This window comes from Coccidioides immitis, assembly GCF_000149335.2.
Source record: "Coccidioides immitis RS genomic scaffold supercont3.6, whole genome shotgun sequence".
Lineage (NCBI taxonomy): Eukaryota > Fungi > Ascomycota > Eurotiomycetes > Onygenales > Onygenaceae > Coccidioides > Coccidioides immitis.
This window is the reverse complement of record NW_004504312.1, coordinates 3,221,629-3,237,431: the sequence shown is the minus strand read 5'-3', so window position 1 is coordinate 3,237,431 and position 15,803 is coordinate 3,221,629. Positions and strand designations below refer to the sequence as shown.

The window sequence follows — 15,803 nt, the reverse complement described above, 5'->3', positions numbered from 1 at the left end:
CACTTAATTAAGCTAGATGTGTACTAGCGTACTTGACTAGTTAGTTAAAGGCTAATTTGGGTTGGATTGAAGCTTACAGAGGTTAGCGTCCATCGATGATCACCTTTGGATGGAAGAGAGCCTTCACTGCCAGCAATCTTCTACTATCTTCTCTTTTACTTTTATTTTTATTTTATTTTTCTTCTCAGCTGTCTGTTGATATATGCTGACCTAACCAATTACTACAATTTTAAAAGGAAAGGGCTTTCAAGTGTGAACATCTTGTCTTTGTTCAAAATCATCATATCTTTTTGGCTTTCGTTTTCTGCTCTGCGCATCATTGCGCCGGCACAACGGGATAGCTTGCGCAGGAAATGCTTCATTACCTCTAACCTTAGGAAATGTCTTTTCCCTTCGCTTCCGTTACTTCTTATTCCCCTCGCCTCCGCCAATATGCCAATGCCTTATTAACCCCGGTTCTTCCTGCGACGCAGACCCCGGCCTCTCGAACCACAAAGCGCGGGACCGCCGCGATAAACTACGCGGAGAATGACATCGATGAAGAAGACTTCGACGATAGCGATAGTACGCGCCGACCAACTGGCTTAAGAAGCCTCAAAAGGGAGGACATCCATCCGGATCGAGGACCAACAGGGGAGAAACTTGGAACAGAGATCTTCGCGCCCGCGAATGTACAGCCAAATTTCCGAGAATGGCTACTTCGAAGACGGCCAAAAGCAATGTAATGCGAAGTCTCCCTTCTTCCAGACGTATGGTGCGCTAACCAAGGTTTTTATGCATTACCAGGAAGGAAGTTCAGTTAACAGGCTATGGCCTGTTACCTCTCAACTTGGTTCCTATTCGCATCGATCTTGAAGTTCCTGCCCATCAGCCACTTGAACCATTTCCCTTGCCTCGAAATTACCTTGAGTTAGGTATAAACCCTACGGCACCAGCGTATCGAAAGCCTGAAGCAGCTCCACCCTACAGGATTAAAGATTTCATTCTTTGGAATCTCCATGAGCCATTCATTACACCTGAGGAATATGCGGTTACATTTGTGCGTGAATTGGATTTGCCAAATTTGCCGATGATGGTAACGGCTGTCTGTAATCAAATCCGCCAACAGCTCGAGGAATATGCGGGCGTGGCGATGCATCCAATTTTCCAGAAAATACCCGCTTCAAAAAACACACTATCCCGTACACAATATATTCCAGAATCACCCACACCTGCTCAGATATCCGCTACCACCCCAGCTAACCAAGCTGACGCTGCTGGGAAGCAAGCAATATCACAGGGTGTTTCTTCCGACGACAATTCATTTAATACGGATGACGCGTATCGTTGTATTGTTATTTTGGATATCACTCTGCAAAATAAGCTATACACTGACAAATTCGAATGGTCCCTCCTCCATGATCAAGGTCTAGCGGATCAATTCGCCCGGATGACATGTGCAGACCTCAGTCTAGGACCGGAATGGGTAAACGTTATATCTCATGGCATCTGCGAGACTGTTCTTAAATTAAAGAAAGAAGCATGCGAAAGCGGTGGTTTAGTGGGAATTGGCGGGGATGGAGCCGAAATCGACAATCTAGCAGCGAACGGCCGAGAGGCTGGCTGGCGGTACGACCCCGACGGTTTGGGCGACGAATGGGAGCCTAGGGTTCAAATTCTGTCCAAGGAAGATATAGAAAAGCGTGAGGGAGATCGAGAACGGCAAATTCGAAGACTTCGACGGGAAACAGCCAGGTTCTCGTCGACGGCCAACATGAGCTTAGATATGACGCGTCAAAGCTCCGGCGGCTACTTTGATCTCCCAGATCCAGACACCCCCCTAGGTCGAGGTGAACGAAATAAGAGACGGCGTCGTGCCCGAAGTAATAGTCCAGCAAGTGGGACGCCCGGAGGTAGGGGTACTCCCGACGTTGGTGGCGTAGCGGGATATGGAGGTGGAGGAGGCACGCTCACTGATGCGTAAGAAGCGCTTATTCCTAAAATAGCAAAGAAAAAAGAAAAAAAAAAAAATGTGGCTACTAACATCCACGACAGGGAGAGACAAAGCTGGCGATGCGCCTATTGCTCCTGGCCAGGACACGCCACTTGGGCCGCGAGAGATGGGCCTGAGGGGCCAAAGGTATAGTCATTGCCCTGACGGCTTCTTCTTTTCCACGTTCTAATGACTATTTTACACAGGTTCTCTGCCAAAATTGCGGAGTGGAATATGAACGGGACGGCCGGTTACCAACGTGGTCGAAGAACCTTTTTGCCCCTCGACGAGTTCTCGCATAATGTGCATCTAAGCTGTGTGCTACGAGAAATCCTCATCTGCACCTTATTTCTCCTTTGGACGAAGTTGGTTCAGACCGGTTTATCAGGTACCCTTTTTACCGTCTGCTGTACACAAAATGGGTTTGTTTGGCGTTTGAACCAGAAAGAAGGTTTTTTCCGTTCAGCAGGCGCGGCGCTAGCCACCGGACGATTGTTTTACTTGGCATGGTATTCGGGCATTCGGGGCTGTTTGATGGGCGTTTATGGTGACAGTCGGAGGATTTCCAGTCTTTTTATGTTTCCAACAGGGTCTCAGCATGAGAATTGCCCCAAGGTATGTAGACCGAACTGAATGTTCCTGTTCTATGAAGTGTTCTGCTTCAACCTTACAGCTATGTAGACGAAAGCATCCTTTGTATGAGGTGTTACATACGTAGTCTGTGACCCGATAGCCTAGCAAATATACCTGATTCTTTGACAGAGTAACAATCAGCTCCAGAGATTGACTGAGAGACTGCTAAACCAGGACTGTAGTTGATTTGACGCAGCCACTATTATCTGTTCTGACACCAAGTGCTGATACTGTGGTCAACCGAGTGTCACAAGAATGGTTGAATGTCACTGAACCTTGTAACCTGGGGTCTTGTAACCCTCTTGTCACACCAACACACCGAAAGCGAGCAAGCAAACCAGAAACCAGAGCAGCGGAAGTGGGCAGGGGTTTACCTTCAGGATATCCCGGGGGAAATACATGCATGTACTCTGTGTTGTTGTTTGTCAATTTGTTCTTGAACGCTTGAAGGGGAGCGGTGGGCTAAGGTTTAACTAACTAATTAAGCCAATCACCAGTCATCCCTATTGACAGCTGCAACAATTGCGAACAATAGGAGGACAACCTATTCATTCTCACCAAGGAATCAATAATAGAGCGCTCCGAGTGCGTGGATCATATTCATGCACTGCTGACGTCCAATCATGATGTGGGAGCAGGAATGTCATCCCCATCCTCAGTTACTTTTGGAGCTCATTCTAGCAGTGACTGTGGGGGTTCATATGAGTGACTTCTTGGTCCATCAAAAAGACAAGAGTTCCATCGTTTCTATGTATGCAACTTAATGGAGTGAGCAATCGAGGCGCAAGGTGCAATAATTGTCCCGAGTCCTATTGAAGGAGAGCTATGGCTCCATTATGCACTGCAATCTCTGCTCTCATTGCCGTTATTTACGCAATACCGTCCCATTTTCCAGCCCCGTCCCAATGTGCCATCCTTCCCATTTCTTTTTTCCTATTTATTGTTGTTATCCTTTGCTTTTTCTCTCATTTTCCTTTTGAGAGAGTACCTAGCCTCTCTACACAACCCAGTTAAATACTTAAAAAGAACTTCATTCCCTCTCAGCCTTTGATCTTTTCTAAGATCTATTCCGTATTGACTGACCCATTCTCATCTTCGGAGAACCCTTTATACCAATCGATGGTGCCCGAGCCCATTTCAAGTGGATTGCCGAAACCATTGCTGCACCGTCCCTTTTGATTGGGCTGGTTTATTTGCATATTGCAGTGTTTGTCACACTGCCGCCATCCTTTGCCCTGCGGATATATAAATCTACATCTGCTATTAGATTATTATTATTATTTTTTTTTTTTAAAACCATAGGATCCCTTCTCATCGTCATCCTCTTTCAAACCATAACCAACTTCCTACCAAGCACGTTCTGCAGCGCTGGTTCGCAATCTAATCCGATCCACATCTTTATCACACGTCTTATCTTTCTGACATACTCAGCAAGATGCTTCCTCCTTCGGACTCCATTAACCACCAGAATCTGAAACTGGCGGAATTTTTGGCAAGTCTTCAGAATCAACCCGCGCTGCCCGCCCCACCTCCCCCATATACTGCCGTTCAAACCAACGATGACTTGGACCTCGACGACGAGGAGGAAGATCCACTCCCCCCGATTGTGTTGAAGATTGACTCTTCAATCGTCGTTGATGGCCAAGCCAACACCATCGCAATTCCGGCATCCTTTGGGCCAAACCTCGAAAATGGAAACACTGCTCCATCCGAGCTCCGGCCAACAGTTTCCAATAGTGGCGCGATGCAGCAACTCCAGCAACAAAGACAAGTGAAATCTGCCCAGATTGCCTCGTCAGTCATGGCAGCAATGAAAGCCTCCGGTATTTTGAATGATCGGGAGACTGGAATGTCCCGTCCGATCGAGATCCATATAAATTCCGGGATACATGTCAAGGGGGTCAAGAATGTTGTGTGCCTGGGATTAAAACGTCGAACGGAAGCAAATTCGCCGCCAACAACTCCATGTGAGGCCCGAGAGGGAGGAAGAAAAAGACGGGCTCAATCAGTATGTCTCCTAACATCGTGTATTTGCGTTTGTCTTGGTCGGGCCGTCGAACTTCAGCTTTTCTAACGCCTTAATTCCAGGAGCCCATCGAGCTTCCAAATCCAAAAAAACGCAGTATCTAAATGACTTACTCTTTTTATTATTTGCTAATGACCGACAACGAGGTTCGAGCGGCGACCGAAATTTCCGTTACGAGTGAGACGAGCCGTAATCTGGCCTAATATATGACCCAAAAGAAGCAAATTCTTATGGAGAGTTACTGCTCGGCTACTATCAACGTCGGACGCAGTTCTACCACCCTTGGTCTCCTTCCCACTTTTAGCGATAGTCCGATTTCTTGACCATGGCCTCGATGCCCATTGCTAAATATTGGTTTCCCTCCTGCCTCTTCTACGAGCTAGGAGTGGAATTGGGACTCTCATCTTTGTTTCATTCACCTGTAAAACAGTGCCAAAGACACTCTTGGCTGTGAAAAAAAAAATGTTAGAAGAACAGACCAAAGTTTGGACCGGGTAGTGTGTGCCTATTATTTTCTCCTCTGTGACCAAAAAGCAATACGACCCATGATGATCACATATGCAATTCCTTTCAGGATTCCTGTACGGACGGAGTATAAAAGGGCTTTACAAATAGAGTGTACACAATATTTTCGTCACTGAACTTTCCTGCCATTCCTCAAGCCGTGGAGTTGGAATGATGCTTTGAGCACCAGCAGTGTATGTCTCAAGGTATCTAAGCAAAAGAACAGGATATCATTCTGGAAGCGTTGCACCATTCACGAGATCAAGAAATCAAGGGAGGGCACGGCGCCTGTTGCTCCGTGTAACTCCTAAACCGTTTTCCCAGGTCGGGCATTGGCTCCCAAGACCTCTACACTTGCCAGGGTGGCGCTAACCAGAACCAGCCTCTGAACTTACGCTAGTCTATTTTAAGACTGGCACCTCGTGAGGTTACGTCTTGGCGGCAGCTGCGGCTGATGCTTGGGTCAGCCTCGTTCTGAACCGTCGAATGGCCGCTAGTATACAACGTCATGATTGTCCGGAGAGGTGCGCACTTGTCTCAAGGTATTCGCGCCTTCAAAAGGTACCTGATCGTCGCTACCATCTCCTTTTGCCATCTTCCACGCCTCTCATGCCTGCATAGCATATATCCTTGACACCTTTCAACCACACCTTACAAGCCTTTTGCCTCTTGTCATTGAACCAATCGCAGAGGTGGGGCCCCCCACGATGAATTGCTCAGTGCTATCTCTTAAAAGAAGAGAATTTTTCTCTTCACTGTTGCAAAGATCTCTTCGTTAATTCTTTTCCCTGTGTCTCTCGTTTCTTGGTCTGGACCTAGGATTTTACCTCCCTTGCTTCCTTCTTGCACCTCCCCACAACCATCGACAATATGGGCCGTGAGGGAGACGGGGCTCCCATACCCCACAGTGCCGTCTCTACCGCGGTGAAATCTGTTTCTCTGACATCAGAATCCCCGGACCTGGAGAAGCACGTGGATTCGTCATTTACCATCCGCCGGGCTTCTGATCCCAAGAGCGCCACCGTTGGGAGTAGTGAGTCCGTAAGCAATGCGAATTTCAAGCCGTCCGCGGACCATACCCATCGCAAGCTTAAGCCCAGGCATATCCAGCTAATCGGAATCGGAGGAACAATTGGAACGGCTCTGTTCGTCCAGATAGGCACCGGCTTGATGAGTGGTGGGCCCGCGAATTTGTTCATGGCCTTCACCTTATGGTACGTCTACTCCTAAGATCGACCTCAGTTGGCTGAGGAAAATCACCATTCTTCTTTTTCTTTGTTCCCCTTGTCTATTTTATGTAATTTCTCTTATGATTAGCTTTGGCAAGCTATGATTTATTGTTGTTTATACAGAGACAACAAGTTTATCTCATGATCTTTATCGTATGCTCCATTTGCAAATGTCTAGGTCGAAAAGGCTCTTATGTTCAACCATTTAAGAGTCAAGGTAAGAAAGGCCAGGCTACTGAATGCAGAGCGACCTTATTTCTTTCATTGGATTGGAATCCGCCAAACCAGAGATTATCGATAGAAGCTTGCAATGAACTTGTGCATTTCTTTTCTATCACTTGAAACAACTGGAATCTCATACCGATCGTGAAAAACTAGGAGTACCTTTATTCTGGCTGTTACTATGTGTATGGCAACTCCCTCCGTCATTCTGACTCCAAGTGAACCCCGGTTTTCTTTCCCAACCCCGAAGATGACATCGCGGTATTCACGATGCTCCAATAAGCACCATTCCATACAGGCCCAAATGCGGTTTCCCGGAGCACTTGTCTCTCCAGTGGCCCAAACACCCCTTTTTTTTTTTTGGGTGGACTATTCGCCCTTTTTCCTCCTTAACACTACCCCGCTGGAAATATATGTGCTAAGACATGGATCCCGTGACACGGAGAATAGGCATGGCTGAAATGGTCACATATCTACCAATCTCTTCACCTTTCATCCGGTTCGCTGGTCGTTACGTGGACGAGGCGTTTGGCGTTGCCGCCGGATACAATTTTTTCGTCTTCGAAGCTGCCATGGTGCCCTTTGAAATCGTTGCTTGCAACTTCATCATCCATTACTGGAGCGATATCGTTCCTGCTGCGGTCATTATTTCGATCGTAATTGTGATCTATGCGTGCGTGCTCTCCATTCCCTGCTCGACCGGATATTTTATTGCGTCCGTTCAACTTGATTTTATGCAAGAGCGAAGAATTTGGATTCTTGCTGACTATGGTTAGGATAATCAATTTCTTCGCCGTTCATTGGTACGGGGAGTCAGAATTTTGGCTGGCTATAGGTAAAGCCCTACTCATCATCGCATTAATCATATATACTTTCATTGTCATGCTTGGGGGCAACCCAATCGGGGACCGTTTTGGATTCCGGTACTGGCGTGACCCAGGGAGCTTTGCAGAGTTACATAAGACGGGAGATCTTGGCAGGTTTCTAGGATTCTTACAGTGCCTAATTCAGGCGAGTTTCACGATTGCCGGCCCGGACTATGTGTCAATGGCTGCCGGTGAGGCCGAAAATCCGCGGGAGTCAATGCCCCGAGCGTACAATGCCGTCTTTTACCGATTAACGTCGTTTTTCATTCTGGGAAGCTTGGCTGTGGGCATCAATGTACCCTACAACGACCCGACTATGAAGGATGCTTTTACCAAAGGTCTCCCAGGTGCTGCTGCATCCCCGTACGTCATATCAATGAACAGGCTGAAGATCCCGATTTTCCCGCACATTGTGAACGCGATGGTTCTCATGGCCGCATTCAGCGCAGGTAATAGCTACGTTTACTGCGCCAGTCGGAGCCTCTACGGTCTTGCCCTCGAGGGCAAAGCACCTCGAATCTTCACTCGTTGCACCAAAAACGGAGTACCGACGTATTGTGTGATGCTCGTTCTTCTAATCGCCCTGTTGAGCTTTCTTCAAGTTTCCAACAGCGCCGGTGTAGTGTTGCAGTGGTTTGTCAGCCTAGTCACGGCGTCTCAGCTGATCAACTTCTCAATAATGGCGTTCACCTACATTCGATTTAAGAAGGCATGCGATGCGCAGGGCCTGTCTCGCAATTCCCTGCCATTCAAGTCCCCTTGGCAACCGTTCCTAGCGTGGTACGCCTTCGTGGGCTGTGCTGTTATGGCAGTTGTGGGTGGTTATACCGTCTTCTTGCCTGGTAAATGGGACGTACCGACTTTTCTGTTCTCGTATACGATGATCGCTGTTGTTCCATTCCTGTTTATTGGCTGGAAAGTCTTCAAACGTACCAGGTTTCTCAAGCCAACGGAAGTAGACCTGATGCAAGATCTAGATGAGATTGAAGAATATACGCGAAATTTTGTCCCGCAGCCACCGAGGTAAGAATCTCTTCGTACCCGTTCACCGGCCTGCAGTTGTCCATACCGCTTCCTACTCGAAGCAATCTGTGTTCACCATTAGAGTACTGATTTGTGGTATGGTACAGAAACACAGTGGAAAAGATCCTCGACAAGATGTTTTGATTTCTAGACGACATCCTGAACGGCGCATCAAAACCCACCGTACGCGGCGAACTTTTTATGGAATGGCGAGAATGGGCGGACGGCATAATTTTGACCAGTTTTCAACGATTATAGGGTAGATTTAGGAAGCAATTTGGTTCTGCAGTTGGGAACGACTCGATGCGGGGCGCAACTAGTCGCCAAGGATACGCTGGGAACTACAGAATAGAGATTCATTGCATCGATCCTTCGTCATTTTCTGTTCGCAATGTCAAACGCGTACAGGATTCTGGTTGAATTTGATTATTAATGAGCATGGCGGACTCCAGGGTAAAATTCAAGATAACTATAAGTATTATTCCGCTAACATGATATAACTACATATTTCCTCTGATTACATGATGTTTAAAGTGGGGATGTTGGTTGCACCCAGGAGGATCAACATCCGTGGTCACGACCAGTGGCCTGACATGTACCCACGTGTTAGGCCCCTAGGAAACTCAGGGCCTCAAGACTCATTTTCCAGTTAAGGAAATCTAATTCCGCTTTGAAATAGCCAGTCAAAGGCCTCCCAAGCTAGAGCAACATAAAATCGAGCTCTGGGCCATCTGTTTGTAGTCGGGAGCAATCGTTTGCCGTGAAGAGTACCTACGAACAGCCCGCTACCGAAACCACCAATTGACCTGAAAGAAGATAACAAGATTAGCAAGAGGTGGTTGATAAGGCAAAGGATGGCGGGGTGAATGCCACCCAGAAGATAATATCGAAAATAGTGTCAAACTCACCGATGCAGTAATGCCTTGGCCGACGCCTTTGATGCTATGCCACCAACCCATTGGGATAAAGATTCCATCACCTGCATTGACCACAGCTTCATATCCATATTCTTCTCCATTTTTTCCCTGCTCCAACCGTATGTTATCATCATTTTGGCGATCTCCCCATATTTCCTGATCCAGCAACTGTTTTTCCAGACCGTACATCATATCCTCACCACGGAGCGCTGCGCTTCGAGAGCCACCACTCCTTCCCATTCGCTCTCTCACACGGTCAAATACGCCTAGTCCAACGTTTGCAGGGAGCAATCTCACGTGTTTCGTGCCCGCCAACTGCACGAATACGTTCGGGTTTGGATCCCTGTGCAAGGGTGTGTAGGTAGGTGCTATTCCGATCCAAACATTGGTGTCATAAATATCCCCCTTTCCTGCATCCGTAACATACGACGGGGCTGCGAAATCGTCACGCAGCGGTGCTGCTAGGTCGAGGAGTTGGCATTGGGCAAGGTACAAATGGGCATTTGGTCCTGCGGATTTGTCGGTGACTTGAGAAGTTCCCTCCAGACCGGAGCTTTGAACGGATCGAGCCCAGTCGAGGAACAAACTCAACGGCGCGTGAAATCGCTTAAATGATTCCTCCGGCTGAGAATTGCCATTGAAAGCTGTGGTCGTCAGTTCGAGGGGGACATGACAGTCGCCGTACTGCTCGAGGTAGTCATAATTGAATGACTGGACGGAAGAATTGTCACCACTGATTGAAGACGGAGCAGTGAACCACCGGGATATGGCAGGTAAGTCTCGAAACTGGCCTCGTGGTAAAACAACTGGAACCTGTGGCCTGAAGTAGGATTCCCGGAACGCTGCAATGCTGTTATTTTCGGTCAAGGTGTTCAACGCAACAAATCGGCGTATTTTTGGGGGCGATTGAAGGGCTCTCTTCATCCCTTTGAGAAGCTGTGCACCATCAATTGTTGCTGCTTTCGACACTCTCCGTGGCTCGTGTGCTGCGTTCTCGGATACTGGTTCTGACTGCCTGACTGCCGGTCGCTCGGAAACTAAAATAGGCCAAGCGGCTTTTCGTTTTCCCCAGAAAATGAGCCCTCCACCCCCTCATGGATAGAGTTCAACCTCAACACGGAGTCGCCCACCAGGCTAGAAGCCTCCAACAGTCACTCACGGTCGGCATCTACCATCTTGGAAATCAGGCAATCGTAATGTCTGCTAAATCTCCAGCCTCGAGCGCGCCAGCTCCCAATGAGACTCAGCCCCCACCCGCCAACAGCACCGGTGAAACAAAGCGAAAGGCGGAACCAAACAGCGGAACTCAGACGCGGACAAAGCGGAATCGATACATCTCCTTGGCTTGGTAAGTCAAAGTTATCAAAAAAAGCTATTCGTGGCCTTGCAACTAACTGTGGACGTGTAGCAACGAATGCAAGCGTCGGAAGATCAAATGCAATGGCCAGGTGCCCTGCCAGCGCTGTGGACACCTGGGCCTGGAATGTATGGTTTTGCTCGTTGAATTTTTGTCTTCCACATTTGCATGGCTAATGAAAGTGCTTCGCAGGCCTCTATGCGCCAAATTGTTGTAGTAGTAATTTCAAGGAGTCCGAGTAAGTTTTTTTTTTGTTGAACGCCTCTCATACCCTCCTCTGCAATTGCCCTACTGTTATAGCTGTCGTCTAACTTCACCTTTTTGTGTAATGTAGAGAATTCCGGTCTATGAAAAAACATATCGAACAGCTACAGGAACAAGTGAATACATTGTTCTCCAATATCACCGAGCTTTATCGTAAATCGGAGTCTACCCCTATTGACCCCAGCCAGTTCAGTCGGGAAGCATCACGATCGATATCCGGGCAGCCTCCCGTTTACGATGGGCATAATGTGCCACCGACAAAGCCCCGCTCGAAGCATCCACGATTCCATGGACCGACGAGCACGGCATTCAATTTCGATGTCGCTAAATCAAGCCTCCAAACCATGGGCATCGCGCCTGTTGATGATGGAACACACGAGCTTTTCACAGCGCAGGATGCGACTCCTGCCCAAACCCCTCCACAACAAGCGTTAGCCTACCCACAGCTGCTTGCTCACCCGAACAAAGATCCACTCTGGGTCATCAAGCGAGAAGAGGCCATTCGATTATGTCGAAATTATGAGGAAGAAATAGGTCTCATGTATCCAATATTCGATATCGAGAAGCTTATCACACAAACCAATCTTCTGTTTACGTTCCTCGAGGCTGCTGATCGGACAGGCTTTGCTAAGCGTTTTAAGCCGGGTGCCGACTGCCTGAGCGACGATGACACAAGTAATCTGAAGATGGTGCTGGCGGTTGCTCTTATTGTCGAAGGCAACGGGGAAAGCCCATTGGGCGCAAGGTTTTACAACAGTGTAAAACATAACGTGGAGGCCAACCTCTGGGAGCCTGGTGATGTAAAGACCATAAAGCTTCTTGCTCTCGTGGTAAGCATGGTTATGTTTTACGATGGTTTTCGTCCGGCGAAGGCTCATAGAACCTTAGGCAACCTACCACTTCCACACGGACAATGATGCCTTGGCGTATCGTTTGATCGGGATAGCAGCACGAATGTGCGTTGAAATAGGGCTGCATCGTCGAGATGCTGTCTTGAGGGCATTCAACAACGAGGAAGAGTTGATATCTGTGAACAAACTTTTCTGGTCTATTTATTGTTTAGACCGGCGATGGAGTATTGGAACCGGGCTGCCTTTTACAATTCAAGATGAAGATATCGATCCATATTTGCCGGAGCCGGTGAGTCGCTTCTTTGAAATACTTTGTATTGAATGTGTTGGTTCCTAATTGTCGTAAAACAAAGGATGACTCTGCTCCATACTTAAGGTCGATGGTTGCATATTGCCGACTTAGCTCGAAGATCTGGTACTCTGGAGTTGGTTCCGAGGGAGCGGCAGCAATAAAGCGAGATAAGATCGAGTTTTTGGATTATCAAGTCTTGCAATGGATGAAACACGTCCCTGAAGGCCTTAGATTCTACTCTGTTGAGCCCTCCCCGAATTCGGAGCCCGTCAGTAGGGCAGTACAGCGTCTACGCCTGCTGTTACACATCCGTGGCAACCATTTAAGGATTCTCATATATCGCCCAGTTTTGCACTCAGCTACGAGTATCATGGAAAATATGCCATATGCACAAACTGTCGTGGACATTGCCAAGGACACGATTCGTGTCTTGACCAGACTCAACCAAACGACAGATATTTACCGATCGCAACAGATGCTGTTTAATTATTTCCTTGTTGCTGCTCTTGCCGTCCTATTTTTGGCGGTATCTCATGCTCCTGTCGAGTTCAACCGGCAGGTGCGAGATGAATTTTATATGGCGTTGGATTTGGTCAAGGGCATCAGCACGAAGTCCTATGTGTCTAAGAGGTTGTGGAAGACAATCAAAGGCCTTCGGGAGATTGGAGAAAAGCTAGGCCTATTCCCGCGAAGTATTGGATCGGAACCTAATGACCCACACTCTACCGCCGCTGTAGCGATGGCCGGACTAGCAGGTCATCCGATGGAAGTTTTGTCTGCGACTTATGCTGGAGTCAACGCCAATAATGAATTGGGCAACAGCCCTGTGAATGGACTTCAGATGAGCAATGAGTTGACAAATCTCTTCGAAGCGATGGGCGCATACGGAGGTTATCTCCACGCTGGGGGTGGGGAGGGACTGAACGGGGAATTCGTGCACCCCGAAGGTGAATTGCATCATATTACCGAAGGGCTCCCAGCCGGGCTTGCTAACGAAGGAGAATTCTCACGGATTGTACGAGACTTGTTTTAACATCCTTGCCGATCAAATTTGTCATACAACCAACTGTATTTGAGGTAGCGAAGTATATCTGCTTGTTCATGGCTTTGGGATGCTTCGGTGTATTGGTAGGAGCAGCATAGTCTGTCTCGAGGAACAACATTGCTTCTCGCCTGGTTGTTTTTCTTTTATTTGTTTAAAGCCATTTCGGTTTAGATATTGTTATCCACAGCTCCGTACAACTAAAGGATATCATCTCCTTCTCCATCAATACTTTCCATTCATCATTGGCCGGATGGTGCATTGCTTCATCCTGTCGCCATGTCCGAATTTCTCGCACGGCCGTGCTAGTGGCTTGGCATCGGTGGCTGGATTGATCACGTGATGCGACCTGATGTCCCACTGGATGAGGAAAGAGGGACATCTTGAGGGTTCACCGTTATGCTTATTTTCGCTGTTGGGCACTGTGTGTTGATTGTCTTGCAATTCACCCCCATGTTGCTGCTTGAGCCCATTGGTATCTTCTGTATCAGGTCACTTCTTCTAAGACCTTTATAGCACTTATATCCATCCAAATCTGGATGCAGTGCAGGACCCTTACCTGACTAACACCTCTTGTTCGCTCTATCGCTCCACTTCCTATTATCAGTATCCTGCCATATAATTCAGCCAGAGCTTTGCAAATCATAATCGCGCCGGGACCCCCGCTCTTGTGATTGTTTGCTTCCTACTCTTATTCCCTCCCTTCAGCGCCGGGACGCGCATTGAACTGTACCTCCTGCACTCACTGCTGCCCGATTTTACGTATAGGGCGCATTCGCAAATCCTCCTGATTCTGTTGCTCTTGTCGTTCCCTAAGTGCCTCAACGTTGAAAAATCCTTTTGAGGACGACGGCTTCGTCACTCAGAGCCCGTTTCGGCTTCGCCCACGCCAGCACAGCGCCTTGCGCTTTGCGCCTTAGCGAACCTATCGCTGATTCTCCACCATGTCGATCTCTTCAGGAGTCACGGAGTCATGGATAACTGCGTTTTGCTCCCTCATGGGACATGAGTATTTTGCGGAGGTTTCCGAAGAATTCATCGAGGATGATTTCAATTTAACGGGACTGCAATCGCAGGTTCCAAAGTTTAAGGAAGCTCTGGAGATGATATTAGATGTGGAGCCGGAGGATGACGAAGATGAAGACGATGACGAATATGATGAGGATGAAGATGCTATACTAGGCGACGACCGTGACTATATAAGATCAAGTGAGCGAAGGCATGTAAGAGTTGCGAGTGACCTCAGCGCTATCGAAACCTCAGCAGAACTTCTATACGGGCTGATCCACCAACGTTACATCACATCACGCCAGGGTATTCAACAAATGTTGGAAAAATATGAACGTCAAGATTTTGGAGTTTGCCCACGAGTTTTTTGCAATGGATGCAGGGTTCTACCGGTTGGACGAACAGACACCCCTGGACTTGACACTGTCAAATTATATTGTCCGAGCTGCCAGGATCTATACACACCTCCAAACAGCCGATTTCAAACTGTTGATGGCGCATTTTTTGGCACAACATTTGGATGTCTTTTCTTTATGACGTTCCCCGAACTTGACGTTTCAGGCCCAGCGGACGGACCCGTGACCAGTCTGCCGGCGGCAGGCAGCGGTAAAACGCCACAGGGTGCGGCGGGACAGCCAATCCAGATCAACGGCGTGATGACAGATAATTTGGCCCCCGGACTAGGACAAGGCAAAATATATGAACCAAAAATATATGGATTTAAAGTCTCAGAACGTGCCAAATCAGGCCCGCGAATGAAATGGTTGAGAATGAAGCCGGAAGATATACATGAACTCGATGAAAGTGCTATTTACCACGCAGCCCGTCGTGACTCGGGCGACGCTGATGGTGATACGGAAATGGGAGCTGTGGACCCTCAGCAGGCTGCGATTAACCGACGGAAGAAGGCGCCAATCCGGAAACGAAGAGTTGGCACTTCTGCGGCTGCTGGATCGATGAATAAAAATGGGGCTGGCGAAGCGGGATAGCAAGGAGTGTTCGGTTTATATCTACCCACTCACGATATTATCCACCGTTTCCGAACACCTGGGTTTTGATAAGTTATTGGTTTAGGCTGAAGAAATGTGTCACCTCTAATCGGCATCCCGCCGAACGAAGCATCTATACGCTCTTCTGCATTTCCACCCGCTCTTCTTTACCTTTTTTTTTTTTCTTTTTTTGGTGTTGCGTTGATTGAGCATTCTTGGGAAGAGGGAAAAAATACATGTCATCATGAACCATAGGACTGTTTAAAGCAATTTTCTATTACTATGACGTATTCTGCTTTCTTTTGATGATTCATCGCGGCTCTGATCAGAATATTCCGAAGAAGGATCTCTCCATTCTGTTGGTTTTAGACGGTGCTTGAAGATTTTGTCCAAACTTTCGCCAGGCCTAATGGAAGAATTTTCATTTTTTTTTGTCAATAAATTGCACGGCCGGTGCCTCTTCCCTGAGGGCATCAAGCTGGTATCAAAATTGGTCACTGGTGTCGCTTTTCGGTAGGTGTAACTTGAGGACTGAGGTGAAGTTTGGACGGGGCAAACGTCATATCTGGCTGTTGCTGCCAAAATTCTTGAAGACAGGCAGACAGAGA

The 15,803-nt window shown here is 47.8% G+C and overlaps 6 protein-coding genes across 6 annotated transcripts; 5 read left to right on the top strand and 1 right to left on the bottom strand.

Moving 5' to 3' along the window:
• Window positions 1–133: 133 nt before the first annotated feature.
• Window positions 134–2,555, top strand: CIMG_04211 (RSC complex subunit Sfh1). Its single transcript, XM_001244769.2, has 4 exons — window positions 134–721; window positions 787–1,959; window positions 2,035–2,119; window positions 2,179–2,555. Exons 1-4 carry the CDS (start codon window positions 381–383, stop codon window positions 2,272–2,274), a joined length of 1,695 nt encoding a protein of 564 aa, XP_001244770.2. The 5' UTR covers window positions 134–380; the 3' UTR covers window positions 2,275–2,555.
• Window positions 2,556–4,040: 1,485 nt separating this feature from the next.
• On the top strand, window positions 4,041–5,090 carry CIMG_04210 (uncharacterized protein; the record flags this gene model as incomplete). The annotated part of the gene is made up of 2 exons (XM_001244768.2): window positions 4,041–4,613; window positions 4,694–5,090. The coding sequence occupies 2 exons, from the start codon at window positions 4,041–4,043 to the stop codon at window positions 4,733–4,735; spliced, it is 615 nt and encodes a 204-aa protein (XP_001244769.1). The 3' UTR covers window positions 4,736–5,090.
• A 625-nt stretch (window positions 5,091–5,715) lies between these two features.
• Window positions 5,716–8,991, top strand: CIMG_13778 (general amino acid permease). The gene is made up of 5 exons (XM_004446399.1): window positions 5,716–6,349; window positions 6,743–6,771; window positions 7,010–7,259; window positions 7,363–8,475; window positions 8,583–8,991. Exons 1-5 carry the CDS (start codon window positions 6,006–6,008, stop codon window positions 8,617–8,619), a joined length of 1,773 nt encoding a protein of 590 aa, XP_004446456.1. The 5' UTR covers window positions 5,716–6,005; the 3' UTR covers window positions 8,620–8,991.
• Window positions 8,935–10,389, bottom strand: CIMG_04207 (JmjC domain-containing protein). The gene is made up of 2 exons (XM_001244765.2): window positions 9,384–10,389; window positions 8,935–9,281 (listed from the first exon to the last, which is right to left on the bottom strand). Exons 1-2 carry the CDS (start codon window positions 10,314–10,316, stop codon window positions 9,261–9,263), a joined length of 954 nt encoding a protein of 317 aa, XP_001244766.1. The 5' UTR covers window positions 10,317–10,389; the 3' UTR covers window positions 8,935–9,260.
• On the top strand, window positions 9,160–13,426 carry CIMG_04206 (transcription factor). The gene is made up of 6 exons (XM_001244764.2): window positions 9,160–10,740; window positions 10,801–10,877; window positions 10,942–10,987; window positions 11,084–11,843; window positions 11,902–12,153; window positions 12,218–13,426. Exons 1-6 carry the CDS (start codon window positions 10,487–10,489, stop codon window positions 13,187–13,189), a joined length of 2,361 nt encoding a protein of 786 aa, XP_001244765.1. The 5' UTR covers window positions 9,160–10,486; the 3' UTR covers window positions 13,190–13,426.
• A 166-nt stretch (window positions 13,427–13,592) lies between these two features.
• On the top strand, window positions 13,593–15,633 carry CIMG_04205 (casein kinase II beta 1 subunit). The gene has a single exon (XM_001244763.2). The coding sequence runs from the start codon at window positions 14,143–14,145 to the stop codon at window positions 15,193–15,195; it is 1,053 nt and encodes a 350-aa protein (XP_001244764.1). The 5' UTR covers window positions 13,593–14,142; the 3' UTR covers window positions 15,196–15,633.
• The last annotated feature ends 170 nt before the right edge of the window (window positions 15,634–15,803 follow it).

Coding starts and splice junctions, on each gene's coding strand:
- CIMG_04206 (XM_001244764.2), top strand. CDS start 10,487: ATGGATAGAGTTCAACCTCAACACGGAGTCGCCCACCAGGCTAGAAGC. Junction 10,988..11,083: donor AGTAATTTCAAGGAGTCCGA/GTAAGTTTTTTT, acceptor TGTGTAATGTAG/AGAATTCCGGTCTATGAAAA. Junction 11,844..11,901: donor TAAAGCTTCTTGCTCTCGTG/GTAAGCATGGTT, acceptor ATAGAACCTTAG/GCAACCTACCACTTCCACAC.
- CIMG_13778 (XM_004446399.1), top strand. CDS start 6,006: ATGGGCCGTGAGGGAGACGGGGCTCCCATACCCCACAGTGCCGTCTCT. Junction 6,772..7,009: donor TATTCTGGCTGTTACTATGT/GTATGGCAACTC, acceptor ATATGTGCTAAG/ACATGGATCCCGTGACACGG. Junction 8,476..8,582: donor TTTGTCCCGCAGCCACCGAG/GTAAGAATCTCT, acceptor GGTATGGTACAG/AAACACAGTGGAAAAGATCC.
- CIMG_04207 (XM_001244765.2), bottom strand. CDS start 10,316: ATGAAGAGAGCCCTTCAATCGCCCCCAAAAATACGCCGATTTGTTGCG. Junction 9,282..9,383: donor GCCAAGGCATTACTGCATCG/GTGAGTTTGACA, acceptor ATCTTCTTTCAG/GTCAATTGGTGGTTTCGGTA.
- CIMG_04205 (XM_001244763.2), top strand. CDS start 14,143: ATGTCGATCTCTTCAGGAGTCACGGAGTCATGGATAACTGCGTTTTGC.
- CIMG_04211 (XM_001244769.2), top strand. CDS start 381: ATGTCTTTTCCCTTCGCTTCCGTTACTTCTTATTCCCCTCGCCTCCGC. Junction 722..786: donor CGAAGACGGCCAAAAGCAAT/GTAATGCGAAGT, acceptor ATGCATTACCAG/GAAGGAAGTTCAGTTAACAG. Junction 1,960..2,034: donor GGAGGCACGCTCACTGATGC/GTAAGAAGCGCT, acceptor CATCCACGACAG/GGAGAGACAAAGCTGGCGAT.